The sequence below is a fragment of the Microtus oregoni genome, unplaced genomic scaffold, assembly GCF_018167655.1.
Source record: "Microtus oregoni isolate MIOR12 unplaced genomic scaffold, Mior012 000033F_ref0000390, whole genome shotgun sequence".
Taxonomy (NCBI): Eukaryota; Metazoa; Chordata; class Mammalia; order Rodentia; family Cricetidae; genus Microtus; species Microtus oregoni.
Window position 1 is genome coordinate 6,887,463 of NW_024543092.1, and position 13,168 is coordinate 6,900,630.

A 13,168-nucleotide genomic window follows, 5' to 3' on the forward strand; every position below is an offset into this window, starting at 1 on the left:
GAGCAACAGCTACTAAAAGACATTTGATTGTAAATGCTGCTGGATTAATCCAACATAAATATTTTGAAAATGCCTTGACTTCAAAATTTAAGTCAAAAGATATGTTACTTTGGAGAAGAGGGTTTGCTTTTGTTTCCACAGGAAATGAGGCACTGTAGATTCATTCTGGGTTAAGAAAAATCAGGTTTGATCAAGGAAGACCCCCTTGAAGAAATCCCTGATAGGAGCGAATGGCCCAGATGATGCACCATTTCAGAGGACCTCTGTAGGAGTTCCCTCTGAATTCTACATCCAGAACAGCCACAAGATTGCTGGCTGACATGATCAAGCCTCACAGAATATTCTAGTCAGGACTTGACCATAATCCTAAATTTTCTTTAGTTCCCCATAAGATTATCAGCATCCCCAAACTGCAGGAAGTAGCCTGGAAAACTATACCCACATTCCCCAAAATGGATTATGGATGTGTGTCTTTGCTTAGAGTGTTGGTTACAAGTTTTTATGGATATAATGGTCAAGAAGAAAACTAAACAAAGGAGATTAGATTCAGAGTTTTTATTTTGAAAAAAAAAAGTGCTGTGGGACAATGCTCTCATTCCCTGTAAATATTTGTCACTTGTATTGGTTTAATAAAATGCTGATTGGCCAGTAGCAAGGCAGAATGTATAAGTGGGGTGACCAGAACAGGAGAATTCTGGAAAGAGGAAAAGCTCAGTCTGAAGTCATCACGCAGACACAGAGGATGCAAGATGGGAATGCTAAAAGGTACCAAGCCACGTGGCTAATTCAGAAAATAATTATGGGTTAAGATGTAAATTAAAGAATTAATAAGAAGCCTGAGTTACTAGGCCAACAGCGTATAATTAATGTAGACTTCTGTGTGTTTCTTTGGGACTGAACAGCTGCAGGACCAGGTGGGAGAGAAACCTGTATCTATAACCCTTAAGGAAGATCCTACACTGAAGTGATACTCATCTCTTGTATTGTTATTCCAAGGGCCAGAGCTATCCCTAACTGCAGCAGGGTGATGATGGTCACACTGCAGCAGGGGTGATGATGGTCACACTGCAGCAGGGGTGATGATGGTCACACTGCAGCAGGGGTGGTGATGACCACGCTGCAGCAGAGGGTGATGATGGTCACACTGCAGCAGGGGTGATGATGGTCACACTGCAGCAGGGGTGATGATGGTCACACTGCAGCAGGGGTGATGATGACCACGCTGCAGCAGAGGGTGATGATGACCACGCTGCAGCAGAGGGTGATGATGACCACGCTGCAGCAGAGGGTGATGATGACCACGCTGCAGCAGAGGGTGATGATGACCACGCTGCAGCAGAGGGTGATGATGACCACATTGCAGCAGGGGTGATGATGGCTACGCTGCAGCAGGGGTGATGATGACCACGTTCCAGCAGGGGTGATGATGACCATGCTGCAGCAGGGGTGATGACCACACTGCTTACTTTTATAGTTGGCTTCAAACTCTTGGGAGCAGGAGCCTAGTTTGCTCTCATTCTAGTATGAATCTGAGTTAACTTGTCTAAATTACTATTTCCCTATTATGCCATTTGCATTTTTACTTCTGAAACTAAGAAAGGTAGGAAAAATATGAAAAATGCACTAAATGCTATTTGTAAGATATTGAAGAATTGTTACCCTAAGCCTTCATGTTTGTGCATTGTTTTGTCTTCAGTAATAATTAGATTATATGCTAGTAAAAATTTCTGTACATACAGTAGAAATTCTAGATAGTAATTAAAATATTTTCCATAATATATATTTTTATTATAGTTTAATTTTTGAATTGTAGTAAATTGTAGTATATAAAATTTCCGCTTCTTTAGAAATTTGGCTTACAGTTAGTATTAAGCATATAGTTCTGCACAAACCTGTAATGTGAATATGTTTTGATAGGTTCTGCTTTGGTGGTGTTTAAGAAAAAATAAACAGGTAGTTAAGTTCGAGTCTTGCCTTAGCTCTGCAAATTTGAGAAAATTACTTTGCAGCTTTGTGTGATGTTTTTCTGATTCACAGAAAATTTCTCTAAGTTTCATAGTCTTACCAGTTTTATTTCTCTTCAATGCTGAGCATTTTTTTTTCCACTATTTTCCCGTTTGCTCTGAGGGTGGTTGTACAACATGCATCTTAGTCTTGACTGCTGGGCAGATATTGGGTGCAATAAAAAAAGAACATGAGTCCTACTTTTGGGATATTGGGCAAAGCTAAGCAGACTAGATAAACTTCCCTGATGCCCAATTAAATGCCATTTATTAATACTGAACAAATAAATGTGCATTTCAGTTTCCATAGAATGCTTTTAATGTGTAAAAAAAAAAAAAAAAAAAAACCTAAGGAATGTCCTGGTTGAGTTACCTGATTATCCAGAGGCAGGGGAAACACCAGAGCTGTGTTTCCCTGCTGTCTTCTGAAGCCGTAGCTTGTAGATAGGCAGCTGGCTATCTTCTCGCTGTCTTCCATTGTTTCCTTGGGTGCTGGGCCCTAATTTCTTATGAGAACACCAGCCACTTTGAATTAGGGATGATACAATTACTTTATCTTGGTAACATCCAAATATAGTCTTTTCTTCTGTGGGACAGGGATGACTAGGACTTCAACTTATGATGGATGTTGATTTATCACAAAAAGAAGTAGTTTCCAACCAACCTGAAGAAAGGTTAGAAGTGAATACTTAAAAGAAAAAGTACTCATAATTTCAAAACTCAGAAAAAAACTTATTTTAATTTTTTTCTATAATTAGTATATAGCTTCATATGTTATCACCAGGTTCAGAGCCCTTTAGAAATTAATCTAACATGTAATTTACCACAGGAATTCATTTGCCAGTAGTGTGAACCACAGCATCGGAAGGAATTGGTAAAGTGATATGTGTTAGGGAGAACTTTGGTGTGATTCTTACTGCCCTGACCCCTGTTATAAACTGAATTGTGTTTCCCCAAATAGTGTTCAAGTTCTAACTCCCAAATGTGACCTTATTTAAAAGTAGGGTCTTTCCAATGAAACTAATTAATGTGGCCAACACTAATCTGACTGGTGTCTCTTACACACACACACAACACACACACACGGGAAGAAGGGGAGAATGAATATTATGTAATGATATTTGAGATAATATCTTCTTCAGACTTGAGAATTAAATCTTTAAATTAAGGGATAAAGGATAACTGGCAATACCAGAAGCTAAGAAAGGGGCAGGGATCTGGGTGCAAAGTCTGTTCCAGAGACCTAAGAACCCTGTTGACATCTGGATGTCTGTCTGTAGCTCTCAGAACTGTAAGTGAAGAAATTCTGCTTGTGCCAATTTACTGTGCCAGCCCTAGAAACTAACATGTTTCTGTTGTTCTTGCCTGGAATTGGCAACCTTGTCATACACCACTGAATTTATTCATGCAAAGGAGACGTTCTTGGCTTTGATAGAAACAGAGAATTTGATAAGTGCAATTCTATTTGGCACTTGCAGAAAATGTTCCACTTGGCTTACACTTTGATATTTTTTCCTTTGAAGGACATTTAATTAGGAAGAAGTCATGGGTTAATAAGCAGATACAACTACCTCCTCCTCCTTTGAACTCATCACTATGAGTTAGAATGAGCATTATTCTCAACAGTGCTATTATTTCCATGAGTTTTGAATACTAAGATAAAAAATGAAAACTAAGAATTGAATTAAATGTATAGACTCCCTGTTCAGATTCAGGGTTAAAGTTGTCTAATATTTATCTTGAACTCATAGTTCCTATTATTTGTGAAACTCTTCCGTATAAATGTGATTCAGTTTCAGGAAATCAAGGAAACGTACCTCACTGAAATGCTGTAGGGTAACTCTTCCTCCTCAGATGTCCTAATAGTTGCAGGCAATACTGAAATACATTTCTTTCTTTTTTTTATATTTATTATGTATACAATATTCTGTCTGTGTGTATGCCTGCAGGCCAGAAGAGGGCACCAGACCCCATTTCAGATGGTTGCGAGCCATCATGTGGTTGCTGGGAATTGAACTCAGGACCTTTGGAAGAGCAAGCAATGCTCTTAACCTCTGAACCATCTCTCCAGCCCATGAAATACATTTCTAAAGATGCATTTTCATATATGACTATTTAATTTAATCATAGATGCATATTTTTAAATAGTAATCATTTATGTATTCTAAATTAAATTATCTGATATATTAGTTTTCATACTCAGAGTTTATTTTGGTTTAACTATCATGGAAGAATCATTGATATTTAATAAAAATTTCCTAAGAAAAGAACTGCTTGGCAAGTGGGGTGACTCCCTCCTGTACCAAAGCAGCAGTGGGGGTGAGCACTCCTGGTGTGCAGAGTTAAATAAAAATCCTCACCATTTGATGAATTTGAAACTGTAGAAGAAAAGATGATTATAAAATATTGTCTAACTTCTGAGATGAAGTATCTGTCATAGCCAAAACTTTGTATAAAGAGACTAGTAGCTCATGTAGAAGACTTGCAATAAATTAGCATGTAAAAGGTTAAATGAAAGATGTAATAAATAAGATGTAAATATAAGCCTGGGTTCATATGTTTTATTAAATAGAATAAGTCCTATACGAAACAAAACAAAGAATGAATAAATGCACGCCCTCCTTTATAAAATACTTAGTGGGTGGTACAGTTGGAAATCGTGTTGTTCATTTTGTTTGTACAGTGGACAGCGTGTGGCCTGGAGTGCGAGTAGACTCTCTTGTGTCATGTGACTTGGCATGAGTGCTTCAGATTTGGGGATTTAAAACACGTAGTGAAATAATTATGTGGTCTTTTTCAATTATTTTTAAATGGAAATATGTCAGCAGGAAAATACTAAATAAACCACAGTCACCTTTCAGGAAGTGCAAGGCAACTTCATTTCTCATGACTTGCTGGTAGGAAAACTGTCAAGGTCTCCAGAGGCTCCTGAGAGCTCTACTCCTAAGCATGGCCTAGAGGCAGCTGCTAGCCTGGGACCTAAGAGGCCCCCTGACCTTTGTTATTTAAACCCACATTCCTCTAAGTGAGGTGTGACCAAGTTCCCAGTTTAGTTCACCTTCAGCATGGACCATTAATTCTCTGTGGGTTTGATGTAATCAGGTGACTTTTTAAAATGGCCCTGGAGTCTTCCTAACCCTTAAGCTTGGAGTCTAAGATGGATATAGTAAAAGGATCTTGTTCTGTGTTGGTCTTGAAAACAGAGGGAGTCACATTGTAGGACCTGAGGGAGAGCTAGGACCTGTAGACTGACTGTCTTGCAACTATAGAAGCTGATTTTTTTTTTTAGGAACTCAACTGAACTTGGAGATTTTTCAGTTTTTGGAAAAGTATGTAGGGTGTAACTTGGCTGTTCCGTAACCTGCCTTTCAGGCTTCTGGGCTTCTAAACAGAGTCTCCAGACGCAGGGTTTAGACATCTGTCCAACAGAAACTGAAACAGTAAATGAGTTTGAATTCACTATGTTTATAGTGATTTATACAGCAGTAAAAACTACCACAGATTTTTAGAATCTGAATAGGGTATCACTTAGCAAGCGGGCCGTGTTCTGAGAAATGAATCATTCTATGGTTTCATATTGTGAGCATCTGTTGGTACTTCTCCTTGGGGGAAACAAACATACTCAACAAGTCCCACTGACAATGGAAAACAATGATTCTTCCTAAGTCAAGCTTGCTCTAAACAAGAGAGTTTAGAGGGCTGGGTTACAGGAGCTTTGGGTGAAGGGTTACCAGAATGTAAATGATACCAAAACAGTTTTATCATGGAAAAGTCCCATCCTAGGATGGATGACCCACTTCTGAAAGTTGCATGGATGGAATCCTTCCTTGAGTTGACCCCCTCCCTCTTGTCTTCTCTAGCACCCCCCAGAAACTTTTGCAGTTGGGGCAGAATCATGTGCAGGCTGGAGACAGGCTGGAGGGAGGGAGTGATTCTAATGCTTGGTGAGGCTCATAGGCCACAGCTGTGAGTCTCTGCTTGGAGCAATCACCTCGCTCTAATTTCCAGGTGGTAGCAGCCATACTATGTCTAGAGAAAAATATTTCACAGCAGCATTTGTAGAATGAATGTAAATAAACTTAGGAGCACTGTGACATCACTAGCAAATAGTCTTACGCTGTATGTGCCTGTTGACTGCCTAACCATGTGGAAGTGGTTTTTCAATGCACCAGTGGCTATATAGGGCTTAAATTTTGAGGCATAGGAGAGAAAAGCCTTCGGTTGCCTCTAGCAGGCTGTGTGTGTGTTACTCTTGCAAACCTGTTTGTTGGTTGTCAGTAGAACTCAGAACGGAGTAAGAAACGTGTTAGTGGGACCTGGAGAAAGGGCTTCCTCTTTACATGGGGCAAAGGCCTCAGAAAAGTGTCTCCTTCATAATGAATGCATGATTAGTGTCTATTTTTAGTTGATACTTCCCAGGAAAATGTTGGAGGTGTGATATTTTTTCCTTGCTTCTTTATGATAAAATGCAAGTAGAGAGTGCTGAATTGAAGGAAACGTACTTGAGTAGAATTCTCACTTTAGTGAGGTGGCAAAGGAGAGAGGACTTGTGAAAATGTAGCCTAGAGAAAGATAGAAGATGATGGCTACACTAAATGTCTCCGAATCTCCCCACAGTATTTATTTGCACAAGAAGGTCCTTTGAGAAATAAAAGGTAACCCCACCACTCTCAGCCAGACTGAAGGCCTATGTAAAGTTTAAAATTTCATCCTCCTGCATTAGGAAGAGCCTAGGGGGGATCTCTCTTGGAAAGCAGCACGATTTGTGTGCATTAGAGTGAGAGCTTATGGTATTTCTTTATTTAATTCACTAGTAAGAAAGCTGTGTCAGCAAGAACACTGCTAGCTTGGCTCATAAGAGCTAGGACAGGGTGACGGGAGACTGTGGCTGCTCAGCCGGAGGCATGTGCTGTCTTCCCTTCGCTGGTTCTCCATTTGGAGGTTTTCTTGACTGAGCTTTATGATCAGCTTCTATACCATGAAGATCAGAGAGGCTTGTACCCCACTGTATTGAGGGCTCATGTTCCCCTTTATACTTACTGTGTTTCTTTATATTTTATTTTGCCTTATTTTTATTGATACAGTTTGTTAGACTTTTCTCTGCTTAGGTGTCTAAAATAAGCAGCTCATGGATTTATTAGTTTCCTGTTATCGGGGATTTAATGTTTTAGTGCCGGTTCGCATTTCTATGATTCTCCAATAAAGTTAAGATTAATTTATGTGAATAAAAAGCGAACACTGCAAGGCAGTGATCCGAGTCTGCCATGAGATGAATGATACAGAGATTTTCTTCAAATAGTTGCCAGGGAAACGGTAGTAAAAACAGAACCTTGGAGGGAAAGGAGTGGTCAGGTGTAGCTGAAGAAAACTTGGAGCTGACATAAGCTTACAATGAAAGAGCCACCTCATGCTTATGCAGTTGGTCAAATTTAAAAACAAAACATTAACAGCAAGACATGGATAGAGGAGGGGCCCAGGGGGCTACCCATCACTGGTGACCTACTATTCCTGTCCATACATCAGGGAGAGAAGGGGTGATTGCTTTCAGTTGTTTACCCACTGGCAATAGTCTCAATCCAGTGCTCAGACAGCCCAGATTCATCTATAAATTTGGTAGCACTACAATCAGAAGCTCAGAAAGATTACTCATGATTCTAAAACTCACATGACAAAAAAAATTCTAGAATACCTAAGATAGTATAATTTTGAAAAAGAGCTACAAGGTGGTAGTACTTTTTAAACTAGGAACCTCTGTTCCCTCCACCAAAACTTGGTAGAAATTAGAAGCAGTAATTTCCAGGAGAGAATAAATGGACAGAATGAGTCCAGGAGTCCGTGTGTGGAGAGACATGCACCTGTTAAGGGAAGTGTAGCCTGGGCTATGTGTGTGTGGTATGTCGGGTGACAGGTAGCCTGTGCTGTGTACACAGGTAGACACTGACCGAAAAACAAAACGCAAAGCAAGAGATGGTTCAGTGGGTGCAAGGGACTTGCCACAGAATACTGGCAACCCGAGCTTGATCTCTGAGCTCACGGTAGAGGAGAGAACTGCTTCTGGAAAGTTGTGTCCAAAACTGCACACATGCATCGTGGTATAGACATATCCACAAGTACATACACAACACACACACACACACACACACACACACACATAATTTTAAAAAAATTAAAAAGGGAGGGAGGAACAACTCTCCCAACCTCAAATCTTTCATGTTTTGCTTTTTTTGGAAATATGATAGAAAGATAAGAAAGCATTCCAGTTGTTCATAAAACTTACAGGAATAGCAAATTTGGGCATAAGGACCAGCTTTATATAGCAAGTTTGTGTAAGTGCATGAATAGGGGCATGTGTGTGTATGTGCGTGTGTGTGTGTTTGTGTGTGTATGTGCGTGTGTGTGTGTTTGTGTGTGTATGTGCGTGTGTGTGTTTGTGTGTGTATGTGCGCGAGCAAATGTGGAGAGAGACGAGAAAGGAGAGGATGGTAGGTACGTAGGTAGATAGGTAGGTAGGTAGATAGATAGGTAGATAGATAGACAGAGTATGAGAATGAGAGAATGAACAAGAATTTGGTTTTGATTCAAGGTAGTATTTCAGCCTCCTGCTACTTGGAACTGTATGTATTCCTGACAAGTTTTTCTGTCCCTTTTAAAACTTGATTTTATAAATGTAAGAATTTATTTTCCTGTTTGATTTGTATGCTTTGTCTTCATTTTCAGCTAAGATAATTTTGAGTTATGATAGTAGGAGTTCAGGTACCCACTGCTGCGTAGGAAAACATCCTCAAGCTGCCAAGATGGCTATGAGTGTCCCTTCGCTCATAGTCCTCTGGGTCAGCAGCCCAGCCCTGGGGACGGAGCTGGAGTGGTTTTCCCCATCCTCAGTCAGCTGGGCAACTGCAGTTACAGCTGCTCCACTGTCAGATAGATGATCTGGCCAGCCTTTCTCAAATGTCCTGGTTGGTTCTGCCTGTGGGCCTGAGCAGTGTCTGCCTTATGTGGACGTCATCGTGTGTTATCTGGGTCCCAGAAACATTAAAAAACAAGTTAGCCAGAGTACGCAAATACCTTTCCAAGTCTTGTCTTTGGCACAGCTGCTAATAATACAGTAACTCAGTGGTGGATCAATGTTATAGACCATGTGATCTTCAGCCATTGTTCAAGATATTCCAAGTTTGACATCTATTTGTCTCCAGGCTGATCTGAGTCAACAGTGTTATATTTCTATTATGGAATACTTTCTTAGATTCATTAAATGGCAAAAAATCCCTTGCAATTTCTGCTCACTCATATACATATATAAAATTTTTAAGTTCATTTCAGTCTCTTTAAATTGTTTGTTTGTTACTACATAAAAAAGCTTGCTTTACCTTAAGCTTACCCTTTAATTTCTCAATATAAAGGCAAGATTCTAAATTTATAAATTGAGAAACATGGTTAACTTTATGTAGCAGATTGAAAGAACCTTGTTAGATATAGCGAGTCGAATCCATTTTGTCCCAAGCATGACTTGGCATTGTGTCACTAAATTATTGAATTATACATAGTTAGACATTTTGGGTAGGATTGGTAAGATATTGAGCTTCCCCCTAGAAGTCTTTTTAGGGAAATGATACTTTCTCATTGTCCTTTCACTAGCATGCCTAGCAGGGTATTATTTCAGTTTTTTTCACTTGGTTGTTAGAGGAATTTTAGTTTTTCCACTCGTCATACAACTATATGCTCAGAAACAGGAAGAAAATGGATAATGTCAGATAACTTGTAATTAACACCAATATGTTTACCTCTCCCTTAGATTATTTAAATAATGAGGGTAGTTTTAAAAAGCAATAATTTGGGGGACTAGGAAGTTGGCTAAGCTATTAAGAGCTCTGGCTGCATTTTTAAAGGACCAGAGTTTGGTTCCCTAGCACCCACATGGGCCGGTTCAACTGCCATTTTGTACAGCACCATGGAGGGCTGTGAATCACAGGTCATCTGAAAGAGCAGCCGCGCCTTTAGCTGGTTGCTGAGCCATCTCTCCAGCCTGAGAATATAATTTATTTGTAACAATACACAGCTGACGTTTGTTGAATATTTAACGTCAGGCCCTGTTTTAAGTATCTTAAATGCTTTGTCTTACTGATCAGTGATGGATACTGTGAAGTTAATGTGTTTTGCTCCATAGAAATAGAGATTGAAAAAATGAATAGTTTGCTTAAGAATATATACTAATAAATGGGAGACCTGGAAATTGAACCTAGGCAGCCTAACGCTATTGCTTCTGTCTATATGTTAACTAGAGCTAGATAATTTTTCATAATTCCTAAATCCACAGATCTGTTTAAACAAAAATGTTAGGCAGTTTTTTGAGTTGTAAGTAACATAAATTAAAAATTTAAATGTAATGTGTGCTGCTTCAATTTTGATACATATCTGCACACTCTGTTGAACCATTGTTACAATTAAGATATTACACCTACCATTAATCCAAATGTCTTCCTTTTCCTTATTCCTTAAGATTTTCAAAAAGGTGTTATGTAAACCTTGGAAACAGCAAAGTACAGGTTGATCGTTCATAAAGTAGGAAATGATCTCTAATCTGAAATGTTGAGTACCCATATGACAATAAATGGAAAATTCTGCACTTACTTCATAGGACAGGATTCAGTCAAAACGTAGGCCCACACAAGTTGTACAAAATTGCCTTCAAGCTATATTACAAGGCATAGATGTAATTTAAACCAATGTTGTCTGTAGACTCATATCTCATTCCAAAAATATCTTTATGTGACAATGTCTGAAATCTAAAACACTTTAATCCCAAGAATGTCAGAAAAGTGTTACGCAGACTGTGCTATAAAACTATTTTGCTGGTTAAATAGGTATGTCTAGAGTTCATTGTAATAAATTCACATAAATCTTTTCGAAAAAGTATATTTTATCATATGAGATATTAGAAACTACAAATGTCTAAACCTTAATGTCTGCCTGAACTTTAACTCTAAAAAGGAATAAAATGAGCTATATTTAATTGCTTAAATATGTATTTTCATCTTGCAGAATCTCTGTAATGAAATTGTGCCTTTAATGAAGTAACAAACATGCTGTATATATGCTCTTGCCAGAGGCCTAGCATTGCATTAGTACATATAACCTTGTAGTAGTTATTCTCAGTTTGTATTATTTGTTGTTATTAATGATATTATTGGTATAATTGTTTGAGCATTATTATTATTGTTGAATATTGACTTCAAAGTTAGATCTGTGATGTACACATGGATACACAGTGGATAATGTAGCCAGATTTGAAACCTGTTCTTACTTCAAAATCCATTCTCTCTTCACCATGCCTTATTGTTTACTGTAAAGCTGTATGTTTGATATACAAGTTGAATTAGCATGATTAAATTTTGATGATAGTGTATAGATGAATCAGATTATTTCATTGTCAGTTTTGTTTTTTCTCATTATAAACATAATTATTTTATATTTTCCTTTTAAAATTATGTATATAACTATTATATATAATAAGCACACTAATTACCTCATAAGTAACCATGTAATACAGGAATGGGTATCAGATATTCTAATTTCCTTTCTATTCATGTTTTCTCTTTCAGGGTTACATTTTGCCATCTGCCTTTCCAGAGTAAGTGGCTCTATGTGGGCACTGAACGAGGTAACATACATATTGTCAACGTGGAGTCCTTCACACTCTCAGGCTATGTCATTATGTGGAATAAAGCCATTGAACTGTAAGTCTGAGCCGATATTCCATATCTGAAAGTATCAAGTAGTATCTTATAGCTTGATGTTGTGAATCCATGTGGGATGGATATGTCAGGAATTCGTGATATTAGATATAAATCTTTTGGTTTTTTAATAAATATTATCCTATTGTCAGGACAGTTGTTAAATTTAAGCCTTTTATATTCATATATATTTTTAAATGCATAATATAAGTTTTCATCTGTATATAAACTTTACATTTAATAGTTTCAATGCTCGTTATCCCTGTTAGTTTGAAAACATTCATTTTTCTATTATCTTCTAATTCAGTTTTTTTCTTTAGCCTTCTAATTATGTTTCTTTTATATCTTCTAATAATTATGCAATGTAAGTGTTTATTAAAATTAGTGTATCCCCACAATTAACAAAAATCGGATTGAACTGTGGTGCCAAGAATCTCTAATGCCAGTTTTCACTTACTAAAGGTTTTGTGCCATCTGTTTTTGTACGTTTTCACTTACAGTTTTTAAATATGAGAACAAAGGTCTAAAGCTGTTTGCAAAACTCTTTTCAAACACATTCTACAGTTTTAATCTTTTGAAACAGAAGAACTTTCTGTGATAGGGACATTCTTGCCTTTCTTGGAAGTGTGGGTTTCCCGTTTGTTCTTTGCGTTGATCATGACATCTAATGGGTAAGGTGCTCTAAGTCCTGGCAGTTCTGAAGTAGTGCAGTGTCCCAGGCTCCAGCATTCATGAACAGGGACATGCTTTTCCCTAGTGCTTGGACATATCCAGAAATATTTTACCTCTGTTCTCTCTCTCTGGTATAAGTATAGGTACCAATCATTTCTGGGTTTTCAGATTTTACCTCTATTCTCTCGCTCTGGTATAGGTGTAGGTACCAATCATTTCTGGGTTTTCAGAAAAACTAAAACAGATTTTTTTTCTGCTTCTGGTATGAGCTGTAGAATTGTTTGGGATATTCCAACTGACACCTAGCACTGAAGCTACATTGTTTTGAAATATTAATTTCACAATGAAAGGAAAATTTCTTTTTTTTTAAAGTTGAAAGGAAAATTTCTATGCCAAATTAAATGTTTGACTAAATTGAAGATCTCTCCTATATAGAAAATGCAATTATAAACTTTAACTTAGAATCAATGAATTTTACCATTTTTTTCTTTGATTGACAATGTAAATATTTTCTTCATAATTAGTCTTTTTTATTGTGATGAATACTAAAACTTTTATTTGAGTAAAAAGCCTTATTTTTTTTTTCAGGTCGTCTAAATCTCACCCCGGCCCTGTTGTCCATATAAGTGATAATCCCATGGATGAGGGGAAGGTAAAATTTTTTCCTAAATCAACATTTGTTAATTAATCCATGCTGTTTTTACTTTTAAATATGCAAACTGTCCTAGGACTGCACTGTTGCCAAAAAGTTGAGTTTGGACC

At 37.7% G+C, this 13,168-nt stretch overlaps 1 protein-coding gene across 5 annotated transcripts in view; it reads left to right on the forward strand.

Moving 5' to 3' along the window:
• Window positions 1-13,168, forward strand: part of Stxbp5 (syntaxin binding protein 5) — a 137,576-nt gene that overhangs the window by 37,992 nt on the left and 86,416 nt on the right. For all 5 annotated transcript variants that reach the window (XM_041680450.1, XM_041680449.1, XM_041680451.1 and 2 more), the window contains exons 5-6: window positions 11,603-11,737; window positions 12,995-13,058. In XM_041680450.1, coding sequence (XP_041536384.1) covers window positions 11,603-11,737; window positions 12,995-13,058 — 199 coding nt within the window. The remainder of the gene's footprint in view (window positions 1-11,602; window positions 11,738-12,994; window positions 13,059-13,168) is intronic.